The sequence below is a fragment of the Jaculus jaculus genome, chromosome 1, assembly GCF_020740685.1.
Source record: "Jaculus jaculus isolate mJacJac1 chromosome 1, mJacJac1.mat.Y.cur, whole genome shotgun sequence".
Classification (NCBI taxonomy): domain Eukaryota; kingdom Metazoa; phylum Chordata; class Mammalia; order Rodentia; family Dipodidae; genus Jaculus; species Jaculus jaculus.
Genome location: NC_059102.1, coordinates 308,089,838 through 308,108,977, shown reverse-complemented (window position 1 = coordinate 308,108,977; position 19,140 = coordinate 308,089,838). Strand labels below are relative to the sequence as shown.

Sequence of the window (19,140 nt, the reverse complement as noted above, 5' to 3'; positions counted from 1 at the left end):
ATAAACCCCCCAGTTCTGTTAAAGCTCTGGACTCTTCATTTTGGGGTCCTGACACTTGGTGTGTAGCAAGCTGGGCATGTCTGGGAGGAGAAGCAGGGAGACCAGCAAGCACCCTTTCTTGCTCAACAAGCAAGTCTGTGGGAGCTAGTCCAGAAGTGTACCAAACCTTGGGGTTTAGTTACGTCATCTCTTCTGTTTGCTAAATTTTACTCCCTGGTCACAGTTAGGTCTTTTTCTGCTTAGTAACTTCAACACTGCCCGGATGGGCAGATTTCTGAGTTTGGCCTCTCCGTGAACTACTGTGGGCACATCCCATCCTAGGCTTGTTGAACACCAGGGACAACTTGGCCATATTGGGCAGTTTTTGATGAAACTTAAAAAAGAAAGGGAATATAATTTTATTTAGAAAGCACACAATGAACCAATAGCACAGAGGTATGCAACATAAACATGAAAAAATTAAAGCAAAAAATGTACTTTCTTTTGGAATCCCACTCCCTATGGATACGACAATGATTATTTTTAGGCTTTTTTTTTCAAGGTAGGGTCTCAGTCTAGTCCATGATGAACTTGGAATTCACTGTACAGTTTCAGGATGGCCTTGCACTCACAGCAATCCTCCTACCTCAGCCTCCTGAGTGCTGGAATTAAAGGTGTGAGCCACCACACCTGGTTTAACTAGCTTTAAATTTTATTTTTTCCTCACACATTTATAGTGGTATATAAATATATATATACATATAGATTTCCTCACTTAAATTGGTTCATGTTATATGTATCAGTTTAATTTTTTTCAGTTTAACTGTATATTGCATGTCTTTTGGTATAATTTAATTCAGACATATCTCTTTTTCTGTAATGCCTGCAATATATTTATATATTTATTTATTTATTTATTTTTTTGGTTTTTCGAGGTAGGGTCTCACTCTAGTCAAGGCTGACCTGTAATTCACTATGGAGTCTCAGGGTGGCCTTGAACTCACAGCAATTCTCCTACCTCTGCCTCCCTAGTGCTGGGATTAAAGGCATGCACCACCATGCCCTGCTTGCTTGCAGTATTTGATTACAATGGCATGCCACATTTTACGTAACAAGCCAGCAGAACCTAGGTTGTTTTCAGTTGCTTTGTCTTTTATTGTAAATTATGCTGCAGTGATGAGCTTGGTGAATCTACTGTCTACTTGCCTAGGGGTACATCTAGAAATGAAATTATTTTGTCAAGGGAACTCTATATTCAGGATTTTTTTTTTTTTTTTTTTTTTTTTTTTTTTTGAGGTTGTGTCTCACTCTAGCCCAGTCTGACCTGGTACTTACTCTGTCATTTCAGGCTGGCCTGGAGTTTACAGTGATCCTCCTACCTCTGTCTCCTGAGTGTTGGGATTGAAGGCATGTGCCACCATGCCTAGCTTAAAGATATATATTAATGACTAATTGCTTCAGACATTAAAATCCATATTGTTATCTGGTATGTTAATATTCTCCCATCCAAGTACTAACCAGGCCTAACTCTGCGTAGCTTCTGAGATCAGACAAGATCACGCGCCTTCAGGGTGGTATGACCTTTTTCAAATTTTTGATAGATACTACCAAGCTGCTTCCTTTCATTGATAACCCTTTAAAATTTTGTTTGGTTTTTCAAGGTAGGGTCTTGCTCTAGCCAAGGCTGATCTGGAATTCACTATGTAGTCTCAGGGTGGCTTTGAACTCTTGGTGATCCTTCTACCTCTGCCTCCTGAGTGCTGGGATTAAAGGCATGCACCACCACACCCGGCTTAAAAAATATTTTTATTTATTTGCAAGTAGAGAGACAGAGGGCTTCTTGTCACTGAAAATAGATTCCAGAAGCATGTACCACTTTGCATCTGTGCATCTGGTTTTATGTGGGTATTGTGGAATTGAAACCAGGTCATCAGGCTTTGCAAGCAAGTGCCTTTAAGTGCTGAACCATTGCTCCAGCCCCAACCCCCACATCTTTTAAAAAATATTTATTTTTATCTATTTATTTATTTGAGAGAGAGAGAGAGAGAAAGAAAGAGAGAAAGAGAGAGGGCACGCCAGGGCCTCCAGCCACTGCAAACGAACTCCAGACACGTGTGCCCCCTTGTTCATTTGGCTAATGTGGGTCCTGGGGAATCAAACCTGGGTCCTTTGGCTTTGCAGGCAAATGTCTTAACCACTAAGCCATCCCTCCAGCCCCCCCATCTTTATCAACATAGAACCAACCTTTTTAATCTTTGGCATGTGTCTTGATGTAGTTTTCAGCAACAAGTGTCCCTGATATGCCCATACTCTTTCTTACTTTTTCTTTCTCTTCCTCTCTTCTTTCCCTATCTCTCAAATACATATACATATGCATATTTTAAAGAGATTCAGGGATGAAGAGAGGGCTCAGGGTAAAGGCGCTTTTTGAAAAGCCAATGGCCCAGGGTTTGATTCCCCAATACCCATGTGAAGCTAGAGGCACAAAGTGGTGTATGCATTTGGAGCTCATTTGCAATGGCAAGAAGCTCTGGTGTGCCTATTATCTCTATCTCTTTTTCTGTTTGTTCGTAAATTAATTAATTAATTAAAAATGTAAAAGAAGATAAAAAAGATGTGAGAACACTGTCTGAAAGGCATTTATATACTAGTGTGGGAGATAAAAACACCTACTGTCTCTATGTTTGCCTCTATCATTGTCTCTGTCTTTATCTGTCTCTGTGTCTATGTCTCTATAGCTATGACATATGGCTTTCACGAGAAATGAACCAGACAAAGATGAAGCTTTTCACTAATTTTCATTTTCATTTAAAGGCTATAGACTAATGGACAGATATTTAAAATGATATGTCACAGTGAAGAAGAAACTGTTTGGTTCATTATTTGAAGGAATTTTTCTTTTCCCTGAGGTAGCATCTCACTCTAGCTCAGGCTGACCTGGAATTCACTGTGTAGTGTTAGGGTGGCCTTGAACTCATGGCAATCCTACCTCTGCCTCCCAAGTGCTGGGATTAAAGGTGTGCGCCACCATGCCCGGCTATTTGAAGGAATTTTGATGAGCTAGAATGACAGTGGGTGGGAATAATGATGTGTTTTGTACTAATATGGCCCAGTGGGTAAGTGATTATGGAAGAGTGAGGGAATGACGCTCAACTGTGTGGCTAAAGGAGGAGGAATCACACCTGTGCTATTCCTCACTGTGTTCCAAGTGACCAGCAAAGGAACTTCTGTGTGGTAGGGGTTGGATGATTCTTTGAAAACAAAACAGGAGAAGGAGAAGGGATCATAGGTTTAGGATAATCAGGCTTGGCTCCTTTCTAGTGCTTTCCCTGTCTTTGCTCACTTCACACAAAGGTTGTCATCGTTACCACGTGCCATCATGAAATGTCCTTGGCCAGAGACAGTGCAGTGGTGATTAGTGCAGGAATGAAAAAATAAAAGTGGGAGAGAGGAGAAACAAAGAGAGAGAAGGATTGTGATTGTGACTTTCAAGCAATGCACCGGTGAAGACCGAGGTTCTGACTGCCCTGTGTGCTGCACTTTTCACTAACACTTCTTGTCTTTGCAAATGCAAGATAACAGCTCTCAAAATCAAGTACAACCCTTTTGCCAAGGCCTTCTTGGATGCCAAGGAAAGGTGAGTAGAGAAATTTCAGGAAAGTCTTATTTTTAAAATATAAGATTTCTGTTGTAATATTCAGTTCAACATCAAACAAACTCAACAAAATCAACCAAAATCATAATTGTCCACTCCTGTAGGAGAACTTGTAGCTGGCAATGTTTTGTCAGCCCTCTTTTACTGGAGGTTCTTGAAAGCATAATTACATTTTTATTTTATTTTATAAAATATTTTATTTATTTATTTGACAGAGAGAAAGAGGGAGAGAGAGAGAGAATGGGCACACCGGGGCTCCAGCCACTGTAAATGAACTCCAGATGCATGCACCTCCTTGTGCATCTGGCTTATATGGGTTCTGGGGCATTGAACCTGGGTCCTTTGGCTTTGTAGACAAACACCTTAACAGTTAAGCCATCCTTCCAGTTCCCATACTTACATTAAAGAATATTTGATTTAGATTTTAAAAATATTTATATTTATATATTTGAGAGAGAGAAAGAAGAGGGAGAGAGAGCAAATGAGTGTGTCAGGGCCTCCAGTTGCTGCAAATGAACTCCAGATGCATGTGCCCCCTTGTGCATCTGGTTTACATGGGTTATGGGGAGTTAAACCTGGGTCCTTTGGCTTTGTAGGCAAGCACCTTAACTACTGAACCATCTTCCAGTCCAAATAATAATAATAATAATTATTATTTTGGTTTTTGAGGTGTAGGATTAGGTCTCTCTCTAGCTCAGGTTGACCTGACCTGAAATTCACTATGTAGTTTCAGGCTGCCCTCAAACTCACAGTGATCATCCTACCTCTGCCTTCCAAGTGCTGAGATTAAAGGCCTGCACCATCATACCTGGCCTTTTTATTTTTTGAGACAGGTTCTCATGTAGCCCAAGTTGGCTTCAAACTCCTTATGTATGTGAAGATGACCTTAAACTTCTGAGCCTATTTCCTCTACCTCTCAAATGTTGGGATTATATTACAGCTTTATTTGGTGACAGGGATTGAACTCAGGGCTTTGTATATGCTAGGTAAGCACTTTACCAACTGAGCTACATCCTCAGCCCAGGAATATGGTTTTAGTCAGTTTTAATTATTTTTAAGATGGGGTCTCTCTATCTAGCAGTCCAGGCTGGCCTTAAATGTGCCATCCTTTTGTTTCTGCCTTGGAGTGTTGGGATTGCAAGCACATATCACCATACCTGGCTTTAAAATTTATTTTTTAAAACTATCCTTAGCCTAAGAAAAATGAGTAAGAGTGAGAGGCTCCTATTTCTCACGTGTGAGCAGAAGGGAAATTAGAGACCTCTAGGGTATAAATGATGACTGAGCCAGTGACTTGCCATCCTCCTATTCTTCAGTCCCATCATGGGGCTGTATAAAATACTGGGGTGCTGATGGTTCACTTGTCTGCCAATAGTGCCTACAACATAAACGAGATTACTCTGGAAATGTTCACATGTAATTGCCTGAGCTCCGGGTATTTTCATTTATTTTTAAAACTGTATAATTTTGTCTTACTTTAAATGCAGATATTTACAATGATGTCACAGAAACGTGTCCTGTTCAACATTTGAATATCTTTTGATGTAGAGGACATGCTTATGTCACTTTTCCAGTTGAGAGCAGTCCTAAGGGGCAAGCTAAAGCCTGAGATGACAGAATTCAGATTCACAGTGATAGGAGCATGGTATGATAAGAAGTACTCCGAAGTTTGGAACGTTTTTCTTAGAGGGTTTTTGGTGGATCTAGCATTGCACACATGTGGTTGTGTCCCAGTCTTCTGACGATCTTGGCTGTTCTTGTTGCCTGCCTGGATCTTGTCAGGAAGGAGCTATAATCACACATCAATAAGATCAAAATAAATAAAGGTAGCTGCAGACATGGAGGAAAAAGGAGAAAGTAAAATTGCAGTGCCACAGAACAATTGTAGGAACAGTGCCTGGAGGAAGGAGAGTGGGGAGAAGGAGAAGGATAGTAGCTTTGAGGGGATGAAAAAGAAAACCAGGTGCTTGATGTTCTTTTTTCAAGAAATTTATTGTTCTCTGCAGAGAATTTGTGATATGCTGGACTTGAGGCATAAGCTGTGACTTTCATTATTCTTTCAGAAATCACCTCAAGGACATTCCAGAGGCTGTCTCGGAAAGCCAGCATGTAGCCTATTCTCACTGTGAGTTGGGAGAAATGTGTACGGGAGGCACGTGGGCTACCCTGGGAGCCATCTTTCCTCCATGCCCATTTTACTGTCATGGTTGCTTAAGGCCCAGTCCATATCAATACCTTACAGATTATTTCTTCACCTTAGTCAAGTTTATACCCACTTCAGAGTTCCCAGAGAGCTCTGGAGTGAAAGGGCTTAAACAAATCTTGGGCAGGGACGAGAATGAAGAGTCCATTTCTTCCACTCTAGTTTTCATTTGAGTGAGGCTCAGAGCTCTTCATTCTGGACTCACCTTCTGCCTGCACATTCTCTGCTTGTTTTTCTGTTCTGCTTTTCCATTTCTTACTATTTGCTAACCTTGGACGTGGCACCTCTTGCAATCCCTCAGCAGGCTGTGGCCTCACATGTCAGGAAGGGCCTGTATTTGTTGACCAGAGGGCAATAGGGAGATACAGAATAGCATACCCAGATTCCGAGGCTGCGTTGGATGTTCCCAGTGGTGGAGGTGGAGGTCTCTTGGTGGTGGGAATCTTCAGAAGCTGCTCCTGTAAGCCAAGGACAGTGCTTTAGAGTAGAAGGCTTAACCCTCTGACACAGTCTGTTTTTCAGATCATAGTGGCTTGCTGGGAGAGATCCCTGTTGGCATTTGAAAGCTATGGAGTTCCTCACTGTCTTCTCTCACAAACAACAATGCATCTGCTAGGGTGGCCAGTGGGTCCGAACAGCCATGTGGAGAAGCAGCTCTCAGAAAAGCGCTTTGCAAAGTGACCTGGAATCAAAAGTCCTTTTGTGTAGTTTAAGGGCCACATGCAGGACCACACCCTTCAATGTCCACTAGTTGTAATGTTTTTGGCAAACAGCTTGAGATATAGCAATCCAAGTGGTCTTGGGATCTCAGGCCTGGTTCGACTCATGGGACATTTAAGTCTTGGTTTTATTACTCACTGTAGGGAATTTTTTTTTTTTTAATTTTATGTTAGATACAGAAAGAGACAGAGAGAGAGACAGTGTGAGAGAAAGAGAATTGGCACGCCAGGGTCTCAGTCACTGCAATCAAACTCCAATGCTTGCACCACCTAGTAGGCATGTGCGACCTTGAGCTTGCCTCACCTTTGTGCATCTGGCTAATGTGGGATCTGGAAAGAGACCGAGCATAGGTCCTTAGGCTTTGCAGGCAAGTGCCACTAAGCAATCTCTCCAGCTCAGGAAGATTTAAAAAAAAATTTTTTTTTTCTGAAGGGGGGAGGGAGAGAATGGGCCTCCTGTCACTGCAAAACAACAACAACAACAACAACAACAACAACAACAACAGCAACAACTCCAGATGCATGTACCATCATGTGCGTCTGGCTTATGTGGATCAAACCTGTGTCCTTTGGCTTTGCAGACAAGCGCCTTAACCATTAAGCTGTCTCTCCAGCCCTTTTAAAAACAAAATATTTTATTTTTATTTATTTGAGAGAGAGAATAGGTAGAGAAGTGTTTTTAAAATTTTTAAAAAATTTATGTGCAAGGAGGGAGAGAGAGAGAGAGAGAGATAGATAGAGAGAGAGAGAGAGAGAGAGAGGGAGTGTACTTTGTGTATCTGGCTTTATGTGGGTACTGGAATTGAACCTGGGCCATCAGGCTTTGCAAGCAAGTGCCTTTGACAACTGAGTCATCTCTCCAGCCCATTGTAGGGAAGTTTTAAATATTCTTTTTTCCCCTCTAAAGTTTCTATAATTTTAGTCTATGAAACAAACTAAACAGTAGGCAGGAAAAGCATACAAATTATAAACGTGAAGAAACGTGATAGCCGTACACAAGATATGAAACTCTAAGAAAGCACCATATGGTTGAAGCTTACGTAACATTCTGAGCTGCAGAAAGGGTCTTGAGGCTTCTGGGGTTGGAGAGGTGGTGATACAAACTGTAGAAATGTGACAGAACAAAATACACTGGGCAGATACTGTCTTTCCTTGTAGGTACAGTTGCACAGGGAAGAGCCTTCTAAAGAATATGTGACTTGGGGAAATCTTTGGGCAGGTACAGTTAAAGCCAGTAAGGCCAATAGTCTCCAGCTACTGTTCACTTCTGCACATGCAGATTTACTCCACAAGGGCCTGCTTTCAGAGCTATCTGTGTGGAAGCTCCCCCCCCCCCCCGCCATAGCCATGCCAGACTATGCTAGGTAATTATATTTTTAGGGTAGTCTATTTTAATCTCCCTGATCATGGAGGGACTCCTTGGTTTATGTTCACATAACCGTGGGAAAATGAAGATGACACAAGTATTTCTTGAATGATTAAATCTACACTTGGTAATATGAACTCTGTACAATTTATTTACTTATATTTCACAATTGAAATTTTACTTATTTTTTTTTTAAATGACACACACCTTTTTCTAAAATTATTTATTTATTTATTTGAGAGCGACAGACACAGAGAGAAAGACAGGTAGAGGGAGAGAGAGAGAATGGGCGCGCCAGGGCTTCCAGCCTCTGCAAACAAACTCCAGACACGTGCACCCCCTTGTGCATCTGGCTAACGTGGGACCTGGGGAACCGAGCCTCAAACCGGGGTCCTTAGGCTTCACAGGCAAGCGCTTAACCGCTAAGCCATCTCTCCAGCCCTATTTTTTTTTTTTTTTGAGAGAGAGAAAGAGGCAGGTAGAAAGAAAGAGGGATATGGAGAGAATGAGTGCACCAGGACCTCTAGCCACTGCAAACAAACTCTAGATACATGCACCTCCTTGTGCATCTGGCTTATGAGAGTACTGAAGAATCGAACTTGGGTCCTTAGGCTTTGTGGGCAAGTGCCTTAACTGCTAGGCTGTCTGTACAGCCCTCAAAAGTTTAAATAAAGGGGCTGGAAAGATGGCTTAGCGGTGAAGTACTTTCCTGTGAAGTCTAAGGACCCCGGTTCGAGGCTCAATTCCCCAGGACCCATGTAAGCCAGATACACAAGGTGGTGCACACATCTGGAGTTCGTTTGCAGTGGCTGGAGGCCCTGGCATGCCCATTTTCTCTCCTCTGCCTCTTTCTCTCTCTGTCTGTCACTCTCAAATAAATAAATGAAAATAAAAGAAATGTTTAAATAAACTCACGATGGTGGCTTCTAATACCCAGCTCCACATTGCTGAAGTGCAGGAGGCAATCCCGTCAGTGTTCTGAGGGAACAGCCCTGGTCCTGTCCCGAGCCAACTGTCATCTCAGCTGAGAGCTGGTCAAAGAATACTCATTGGGTTTTCTTTTTTTTTTTTTTTTTAATTTTTTTTTATTTATTTATTTGAGAGTGACAGACACAGAGAGAAGGACAGATAGAGGGAGAGAGAGAGAATGGGCGCGCCAGGGCTTCCAGCCTCTGCAAACAAACTCCAGACACGTGCACCCCCTTGTGCATCTGGCTAACATGGGACCTGGGGAACCGAGCCTCGAACCGGTGTCCTTAGGCTTCACAAGCAAGCGTTTAACCGCTAAGCCATCTCTCCAGCCCTCATTGGGTTTTCATGCCTGCATTACCAAGTCGCAGTTTTGCCTAGGACCTCTCTTGAAGTGGGCTGTTTTGGTCTGATAAATATCTGTGAAATGTTTTACAGCCTTCCAAAATATTCAGCAACAACCTTGCTGTCAGGATGCGCAAAAGTCAGCTCCTCACCTGTGCTCTCAGAATCCTGTTTGTGTGTTGATGATGGGAGACATCACCTTCCCACTGGGTAGCACTGGGTACCTTCGCTCTCTGTGCGTAACTATATTAAACGGCCCCTAGACGCTGTAGGTCAGTAAGTGACATGCAGATCTAATGTTTCCTAGACTGGCCTTTACTTGAATTAAGTCAGGAGCTGCCTGACTTTCGCAGTCCTGTTACCGTCTGCATTTTGGTTGTACTTAGCATTGCTATATTCTGGTGTCCTCCAGCGCACTGACAGGACATGCCGTCCATTTGCTGAGGCGGGGGAGTGGCATCAGGGGTGTTGGCGCCTCACACAGGCTGGGCGTCAGTGTCATGCCGAAGAATCAGCCGGGAAAGGTATCCATCTGGTCACTTGATTTTGGTTCGGAAGCCTCTCTTCTCCTCTCGTCCGTTCTAGTGGGAGGCTGGATCTTTTCCAATCCGGATGGCGTGTGCACAGCAGGAAATGCCAGTTACCAGTACGCTACTTCTCTGTCTTTGCCTGCTCCTCACACGCACCATGGCTGTGAGCACTACTCTGGCCTCCGTCGACACCGGCAGGCTCCCTACCCTTCTGCGTACGTGCATAGGAACCATTCCCCCGCAGGTATGTGGCTCTGCTGTGAAACCCATGGGCATGAGAGCGGCGGGGGGGGGGGGGGGAGCACAGCTAAGAAAAAGACGTATCTGAAGATGGAACCCCTTTCATCTAATATAAATATAAATATAAATATAAATATAAATATAAATATAAATATAAATATAAATATAAATATAAATATAAAACTAAACAAATACACACACACACACGTAGTACAGTGGACTTTTTGTTTCATTTTCTCTACCAGTACTAATATTTAATAGTATGGCTATGATAGATTTGGTCTCATGAGTTTCTTTTTCTTTTTGTGCTGCTAAGGATCAGTCCCTGGGCCTTGCACATACTAGAAAAGTGCTCTACCGCTGAGCTCTAGTCCTCGCCCAATCTCCTAATGGTTTCTAATGGTTGTGCAAGGTTTGACTTACGGTGCTCGTGTACTGAACAGTTTCTGGCCGATCTCTAAAAGCCACATCAAGTAGTGGGGTCTGAAACCCTCATTGCTCTTCTCTGTTGCTCCATTCATGGCTCAGTGTGGGGAATACTGGTTCCAGGGCTGTTTCTGGGGCACTGCAGCCCTGTCCATTCAGGTCTTGGTTGGATTCAGGTAGAGTCATATAGGTCCCATATATATATATTTTGTTGTTGTTGTTTGTTTTTTAAGGTAGGGTCTCCCTCTAGCCCAGGCTGACGTGAAATTCACTATGTAGTCTCAGGGTGGCCTTGAACTCACAGTGATCCTCCTACCTTTGCCTCTCAAGTGTGGGGATTAAAAGCATGTGACACAATGCCCAGCTCAACCTTTATAGTTTCTCCAACCTAATTTTCTTTTAAGTTGGCGCCATTATTTCTGTGTTGACATTTTCATGAATGCTGTCTACCTTAGCCTAGAGCATGCCCAAACCTTGCCTGATATTAGATATGTTAAACAAAAATTAAAAGCAAAGGTTAGTTTCTCATCTGATCATTCACATAGCAAATATTTATTGAATACCAACCATGTGCAGATTCAGTTTTAGGCAAATGAATAAGATGGTCAGATATCTTTTGATGGGGATTCTATTCTAAGATGAAGAGAGCAATACTAAATGAAACAAATGAGTAAAGTTGATAGCATAATTCATGGGGAATACCTCTTTCCTTCCTCTGTGACACCCATATTCTGCATTTGTAGACGACTTTCTGGTCGCCAGCTACCTGTCCTGGGCCCCTCAGGTAGTTACTCCTGGAATTCTCACCAGCTGCTGCCAGGATTGCAGAGTGATGTGGCTTCACGGTCCTGGAAACTGGCAGTGTCTTATGCTGCGCTCCTTCCTGTGAATTGCCACTTCTGAGCCCTTGCCACCTATAGGTCCTTTTAGGTAGTAGGGATAGAAAATGATTAAAATGCTTCCCTGGGGGGATCTCAGGGCTACATACAGACACAAATAATTAATCCTCATGCCAGGGAGAGAGTGCCTTCATGTGGTGCTCAGCCCCACAGCCCCTGGGTACTTGGTAGAACTCAGACTTTCACACTCGACTCCAGGGCGAGAGTCTCTGCATTCTAGCAAGATCCCCAGGTAGGCATGTTAATGTTTGAAAGACAATCTAGAAAGTGCACAAGCAGAGGTGCTTTGAGAGCAAAGATAAAGAGCAACGAGGCCTGTCTGGTAGGCATGAGAGACTGCTCAGAGGGGTTAGCCTTTAAATTGAGCCAAGAAGGACGACAAGGACAGAGGCAGAAGTGGGCAGTAGTGAAAGATGGGTGACATACGACACAGGCAGAGAGGCAGGGCATGCCAAGTGAATGTAATCCTGTGGGCAAAGACAGAGATGGGCAAAAGAGGCTAGGCTGTTTGGGGAACAGAACGTGGAGAGAGGGGGCAGCTGGGAATGCGAGGGCCAGTGCTGCGGAAGTGGCTGCAAGTTCCTCTTAAGTTTCACTTGAAGAGATGCTGTTTTCAAAGTAGGGTCTCACTCTAACCCAGGCTGACCTGGAATTCACTATGTAGTCTCAGAGTGGCTTCGAGCTCAACAGCAATCCTCCTACCTCTGCCTCCCAACTGCTGGGATTAAAGGCGAATGCCACCATACCCAGCTCAGTTTTTTTTTTTTTTCTTTAGAAAATGAAGTTTATTTTGGCTCACAGACTCTAGGGGAAGCTCCAGGATGGCAGGGGAAAATGATGGCATGAGCCTCTAGAGGGTGAATAGCATCTCCTGGCCAACATCAGGTGGCCAATAGCAACAGGAGAGTGTGTCCCATGGTTCAGTTTTAAAGGGATATGAACATGATGAAATGAGTTAAGACAGATTTGTGTAAAAAAGGACAATTTAGCATCTCTCTTGGAGCCTCATCTAAAAAGTGGAGCTGGGAAGTTGTGAATATTATAAATCATGAGTTTATAGTTCTTGGCATATGGTCGGTGTCTAGTAAACCCAAGTTCTCCCATTCTTCTGTTGCCTTCAAAAACTAACAGCAAACTGTTGGTGCCTATAGCATGTGCCAGAGTTATATTTTACCACGAAATAATGCCACTGGTCACTGTTTTTATATGTTCTACATGTTCCATGAATTGAGCTGTTGTTATTTCCCCCAAAGTGAATTTGATAGAAAGCTCAAGCAATAACCTGCAAGTTTTCTCAGGACCAGACAGCTGGACTTCTTTATCTTCCACACCCCATGCCAGCATCCTGTCTGTACCCCATACCAGCGGGCCAATCAATCCAGGATCCAGGTAAGACCAACTTGCTTCCTGGTGGACTTGGTGTTTTCCTGTAGCACTGAGCACTCCTAAGCATTCCTTTCCAGGGTGGATCTGTCCAAGCTATTGTCCTGACTTCTACACTACCAGGGAATGAGTGTGACAACAGAATAGACCTCTCATAGCTAAAGAAAGAGAGGACACTGTGGCCTGGGGAGATTTGTCTTTCATTGGTCAGAAATACTTTAAACCGAGGTTGTAACAAACAGATGCTGAGTTTTGGGGATTGAAGGCAGGAAATGAAAATCTACTTTGAGAAATCAAGACCCTCGGTTGTCCACATTCACATCAGCTTCCCATCCTCAAGCAGGACACGTTATGGGTTCCTGACTGCCAGATCTGGCTATAGGACTACATGTAGCAGGTAGGACTCTGGCATAATTCTCAGATTGGAGATTTGCGTTTAGATCTGACTTCTGGAAATCACAACATGAGACTCTGGAGTCTGACAGATATGTTTGAGCTCCACTTCTACCTCTTAGCACCTCGAGACTTCAGGCAATTTTCTTTGCCTTATAGAGGCTCCCCCCCCCACATCTGTAACAGAAATAATAAGATGTGCTCTGCAGAGCTATGGTGAGCATCAGAATGAGAAACTGCTTGAAAATGCTTTGGGAGAGGCAACGGTCTGTGTAAATGTCAGCTATGACGTCAATGTGGAGATGCAGGATTTGGAGGATGTCTGCAAGGGATTCAAAACCGAGTGATGGGACTTGGGAAGCGATCACGTAGGTCTAGAGCACATGGAGAATGAATCCCCGTGATGGCCTTTGGACCGCAGCCGCGCCTCTCATACTTTGATGTGTGCCAGCATCACTTGGGGGTGTTGCTAAATGTGGAGTATGCTGAGCAGGCCTGGGCTGGTGCCAGGGATCTGCATTTTCACCAAGCTCCCAGGTGCTGCTGCTATTGGTAGCTGTTCACAGGACCCTTCAGCTGTACCATCCAAAATAGCAGCTGCCAGCCATTGAAGTTGCCCAACACCTGCAGTGTGGCTAGTCCAAGACAGGATGTGGTGTGGCCAGTGGAAGATACATAAGACTTTGAAGACTTAGTGTAAATCAAAGAATAAAAATCTCAGTAATATTTTCTTTTTTTATTAAAATTTTTTTTGTTTATTTTTATTTATTTGAGAGTAACAGACAGAGAAAGAGGCAGAGAGACAGACAGGATGGGCTCACCAGGGCCTCCAGCCACTGCAAATGAACTCCAGATGTATGAGCCAACTTGTGCATCTGGCTTACATGGGTACTGGGGAGTCAAGCCTTCACTCCAGCCCCTCAATAATATTTTCATATAATGGATGTTGCAATGATAACATTGAGTATTTTCAGTTATATAAGATATTAAATTACATTTTTCCCTGTTCTTTTTGTAATTGTAAATACTAGGAAATTTAACTTGATGTGTCTGTCTTTATGGTTTGTATTTTACTTCTGTTGAAAACTGCTGGCTTGCAGGATCTATGGAATTGCACTGATTTGGATATGGTAGGAAGTGAGAAAGAGAATAAAGCTTCGGGTCCCTAAGACCTGGTAGGCATTTGCCAAGTTCTGTGTGAGATATTTATGTTCCCTATCTGTAGCATTCAAAGAGATCTACAAGGCAGGAGTTAAAATGCATATTTTCCTGATGAAGAAACAAAGCCTTCATGGTATAAAAGCCTTGCTGAAGGAGATACAGTAGCTTAGAGCTCTTGGTTTTCCCACTGGTGCAGGAAGCATCAGAAGGGTCTCAAGGGAAGATGGAGGCCAGAAACCCAGCAAGCTGAGTGGCTCAGAGACATGAGCAGATGGATTTCTACAACTTTCTGATGGTCAAGAATGTCTGCAATACCTGAACCAGGGCAGAGGGTGGAGGGCAGGACCATTACCACTGTTTTTTTTTCCCCTGAAGTAAGGTCTTGCCCTAGCCCAGGCTGACCTGGAATTCACTATGTAGTCTCAGAATGGCCTCAAACTCAAGGCAATCCTCCTACCTCAGCCTCTAAAGTGCTGGGATTAAAGGAGTGCGCCACCATTCCTGGCCTTACCTCTGTGTTTTTTTTTTTTTTTTTACTTTTTTTTTTAATGTGAGGCAGTGAGAGAGAGAGAATTGGCATGTCAGGGCTTCCAGCCACTGCAATTGAACTCCAGACGCGTGCGCCCCCTTGTGGGCAAGTGCAGCCTTTGCACTTGTGTCACCTTGTGTGTGTCTGGTTTACGTGGGACCTGGGGAGTCAAACATGGGTTCTAAGGCTTTGCAGGCAAGCACCTTGACCACTAAGCCATCTCTCCAGCCCATACTTACCTTTTCATTTAGTCTTCACAAGACTTGCAAGATACATAAAGTTGTTGCTTCCTTTCTTGAGGCTAAAGAATCCAAGACTCTGGGCTGGGGAGCTGGCTTAGTGGTTAAAGGAACTTGCTTGCGAGACCAGGTTTGATTCCCCAGAACCCATATAAGGACAGATGTACAAGATGGCACATGTGTCTGGAGTTCATTTACAGTGGCAAGAGGCTCTTGCACACCCACAGTCTCTCTCTCCTCTCAAATAAATAAAAATCTTTAGCAACAACAACAGGAAGAATCCAAGACTGAGATAAGTGATTTGACCAAGGTCACAGAGCTAATCAGAGTGAAGATTCATGCCAGGGGCTTCTGACAATGTGTTAAAACACCTCTCTTGGCCAGAGAGAAGTTATACCTACAGCTTATGTAGTTTAAGTGTCTTTCTTTCACTGCTCTACCTATTTTAGATAGGTTGTAAGGGAGTATCAGAGAAATAAAAGTCTGTGTAAAATTTACTAACTTTTTATTGGCAGGTATAGCACCAGAATCCATGTCTCAGGATGACTGACTTTATTCTTAGCCACTGAACCTCACTGTGTCTATTACCTTTTCTGTAGAAACAGGCTCAGTCTGTGTCATGGTTTGACTTACCATTGCCCCTCTTAACACTGTGCATGTGCTTTGTTAGGTGGCATTTCTTTGTCAGATGTATCAAAGATTTCCCTCTCTGTGTGTGTCTCTGCAGCCCTTATCCATGCCTGTGGACCATCAGCAACGGAGGTGGTGGCCCTGCTGGGTCAGGCCCAGAGGTGCACGCCGGCACCCCAGGAGCATTTCTTCTCGGTAATCCAGCTGTGACTTCACCTCCCTCTGTGCTCCCCACCCAAGCACCCACTTCGCCTGGGGTGGAAGTACTAGGGGAGCCCTCTCTGACTAGTATCGCTGTGTCCACCTGGACGGCAGTGGCTTCACATTCCTTCCCAGGCTGGGGTGGGCCAGGTGGGGGTGGGTGTCATTCCCCCTCTGCTTTGGACAGTTAGGCAGGATCCCAGGAGCCTCTATCAGCAGAACTGTGTAAGCGTGGGCGCCTAGACACCTCATTGCTGATCCCAGTGAGTGGAACTGCAAGGTTTCCTCCAGGACTAGATGGATCTCACTGGAAGTCCTTCTGGGAAGTAGTTTAGTTTGGTATTGCTGTGTATGCCAGTTGCATCTTTCCACCATTTCCCTTGGCACTCCCAGTTTCTATGAGCTGATCTTCACTGTGCTTAGGTGACATGGCTTTGTCTGTGTACCTTCCTTGTACACTGCCCCTGACTCAAGTGGGCCCGAGAGCTTGTGAAGCAAGTTCAGAGTTTACCTACAGAGGCCACTGCTCCCTGGTTTTGTGCTGCTTGGCAGCCACAGTGTCTGGGGCTGGCTTTTTCTTTGAGATGGCCAGGAGGTGTGATGATGATAAAACTAACCCTGTGTTACTGTGTGCCTCCAGGGATTAAGAACATGAGGTCACGGCACTCCCTTGCTCACTGTTGTCTACAGACTGAGGTCAGAACTCTTGGTCTAAAGAGACCCTCTACCTTCTGGCCTTCCTCTGGGCAGGCAGCATTCATTGACTCGCTGCTAACCCTGTTGTACTCTGACTCCAGTCAGGGCAGACAGCTCTCTGTTCTCTGAACAGTCGCCACACTTGCCTCTCTCTGTGCCCCTCCTTTGTCTGAAGTGTCCTTTCTCCAGTTCTGCATGTGTGAGATGTGCCCACTTTGGCAGGACTAACTGAAAGGCCACTCCTTGCATTAATCACCTGAGCTGGTATATTTATCTTTTCCCATGCCCTGTTTTTCCAGTTTTTAAAATTGCTTCCAGCATGGAGCTCTCCTGATCCTGCCTTGCCTTTTTGTCACCTGTGAAAGCATCTCTCTCCACTAGACTGTAAGCCTCTTGAGGGTGAGGCCTAGCCTTCCTGTCTTTGTGCCTACTGCATCTGGTACTGTGCCTTGACTACCATAGGTGCCCAATAAACATTTGCTGAGTTGAATTGGCGTGAAGTATATGTTTTCCAAAAGGACAGTCTGGTGCTGGCTAGAAGGCGGAACACAGATGTGCATCCTGTGACATGGTAGCAAGTTAATGTGGGAGCCCAGGAACGTGCTGGGGTTACCCTGGCTCCTCACTGGAGAAGGAACCAATTTTCAGTGATTTGCAGTAGTATATGTAGATGGGTTTGCTTGACCCCTTCTTTCCAACCACAACTCTGTGGATCTGGTGTGCTGGGACCACCTGATAGAAATATGGGTTCCTGAGTGTACGTCACACATGTGTAGCTGAGGGTCAGGAGTCTGCATTTTCAAGCAAGTAATCTGGGCCATCTTTGCCCAGCCAGGTTGTAACCCCCGAACCTAGAACAGAGAAACAAAACTCCAGGTACCTTCATGAGTTTTAGCCTCTGCTTCTACCAAGATCATTGCTCCAATCAATAAACAAAATCTTGGCTTCGTTGGTCTTTTCCTACCCACTATGGGATGTACTAATAACCTTGGAAATTAGGATTCCACATCTGAGGAATGAGTTCTCCAAATGTAGAAATAAGATTGCGATGATGCAGCAGTCCTTCCCGGGCTGCCCCTTGAAGGAGCCCATGGTTCCCTCAGAGTGGAGGCTCAGTGGCTTCCACCACCATCCCGTCAGCTGGGTCCATGCCGACACACTCCACTCCAGGCCTTAATCTGAGGTTTCAAGCATGGCACTTCTAAGTCCTTGGTTCTCTCTATAATGAAAAGCTCCCTAATGTGGTTAGGTAAAATTCCATTTATTTTTGACTCAAATCTATGAAAACAATGCTACTTGGGCTACATGGTGTCCTGGGAAGCTGCATTCTTTCACTTGAGATTGCCTGGATAGAGATCAGAACTGCTACTTGGCATGTGAATAACTAAGGCACATTGTACTCATGTTCCTTGAAAAGTTGCCTCCTCAGCACACTCCCAAGAGAGAGCTGTTCCTGGTTCCCTAGTGGCTCCGACACCATTAGAGGCCACTAAGATATTAATACATTGGTGTTTCTGCAAGATGATATTTTGGTAAGTATAAAAAGTGGCCATATCTCATTCTGTTAGAACACTGCCCTCCACTTTCCTGGAGAGGGCCTCTTCCCCAGCCTGGGGCAACACGTCACCATATGCTAAGTGCTTAGCAAGTACACTTAGGTTATGAAAGACAATCTTTCACTGGTCTTGGTGACACGTCCCAGCCCGGAGTAAACATAAGATGTGGTCTGGAGGCTGTGAACATGAAGAAACTGGAAATCTTCCCTCTCCCCGCCGCCCCCGCCTCCACTTGAGCTGCTCAGGTGGACTGGATCTGCTGCAGAGCAATAAAGTGGGTATTAGCTGAGTTTGATGTAATGAAGTCTCAGCAGCATTACTGGGTGTGCACCTTGGACTCTTCAGTAGATGTTCTTCTTTCAGCATGGAAATTCCTTCTGCAGATAACATCTCTCCTTTGCTGTTAGCTATCCAGCTAGAGCAGTCAACTTGCTGGTCTTTCCAAATAGTCAAGTGTTAATTTCTCACTAGAAGGAGCAACAATAATTACTGATATCTGCTTAATAAATGACTGAATCTCTGGTATGCTAGATGAACTTTGGAGGCTGTATGCTACTTCCTTGCTTGAGTATTGTCTTTATCTCACTCATTATGAAACAAAGCTGGGGCCACTTCACGTTTTCAGGTCTCACACATGAAATTTAAGAGAAACTGAAGTCTTACCTGAGTGGGAAGAATGGTGTGATTCTTCTAGCTGAGAAGTCGAGATTTGACCTTTTCTTGAAGCCCGGTCTGTTTGAAAGTGTTTCTGGGAACTGGGGAGATGGATCATCTGGAAGAGTGCTTCCCATACAGGCATGGGTACCTGAGTTTGGATTCCTTGCACCCATGTAAAAATACCAGGTGTGGTGATGTCTGCCTGTAATTCTAGCTCTGGAGGCACAGGTAAGAGAACCCCTGGGACTGACTGGCTAGCTTGTTTAGCTTAATCAGTGAGCTCTGGATTTAGAGAGAGACCTTGCCTTCAAAATAAGGTCTTCAAAGTAAGGAGAGTATGAGGAAAATGACTGACATCAACCTC

The 19,140-nt window shown here is 44.2% G+C and overlaps 1 protein-coding gene across 1 annotated transcript in view; it reads left to right on the top strand.

Moving 5' to 3' along the window:
• Tbx19 (T-box transcription factor 19) overlaps positions 1-17,053 on the top strand; it is a 31,614-nt gene extending 14,561 nt beyond the window's left edge. The window contains exons 4-9 of the mRNA XM_045130636.1: positions 3,555-3,616; positions 5,698-5,759; positions 9,822-10,010; positions 12,585-12,720; positions 15,764-15,861; positions 16,508-17,053. Coding sequence (XP_044986571.1) covers positions 3,555-3,616; positions 5,698-5,759; positions 9,822-10,010; positions 12,585-12,720; positions 15,764-15,861; positions 16,508-16,692 — 732 coding nt within the window. The 3' untranslated portion in view covers positions 16,693-17,053. The remainder of the gene's footprint in view (positions 1-3,554; positions 3,617-5,697; positions 5,760-9,821; positions 10,011-12,584; positions 12,721-15,763; positions 15,862-16,507) is intronic.
• Positions 17,054-19,140: the final 2,087 nt, after the last annotated feature.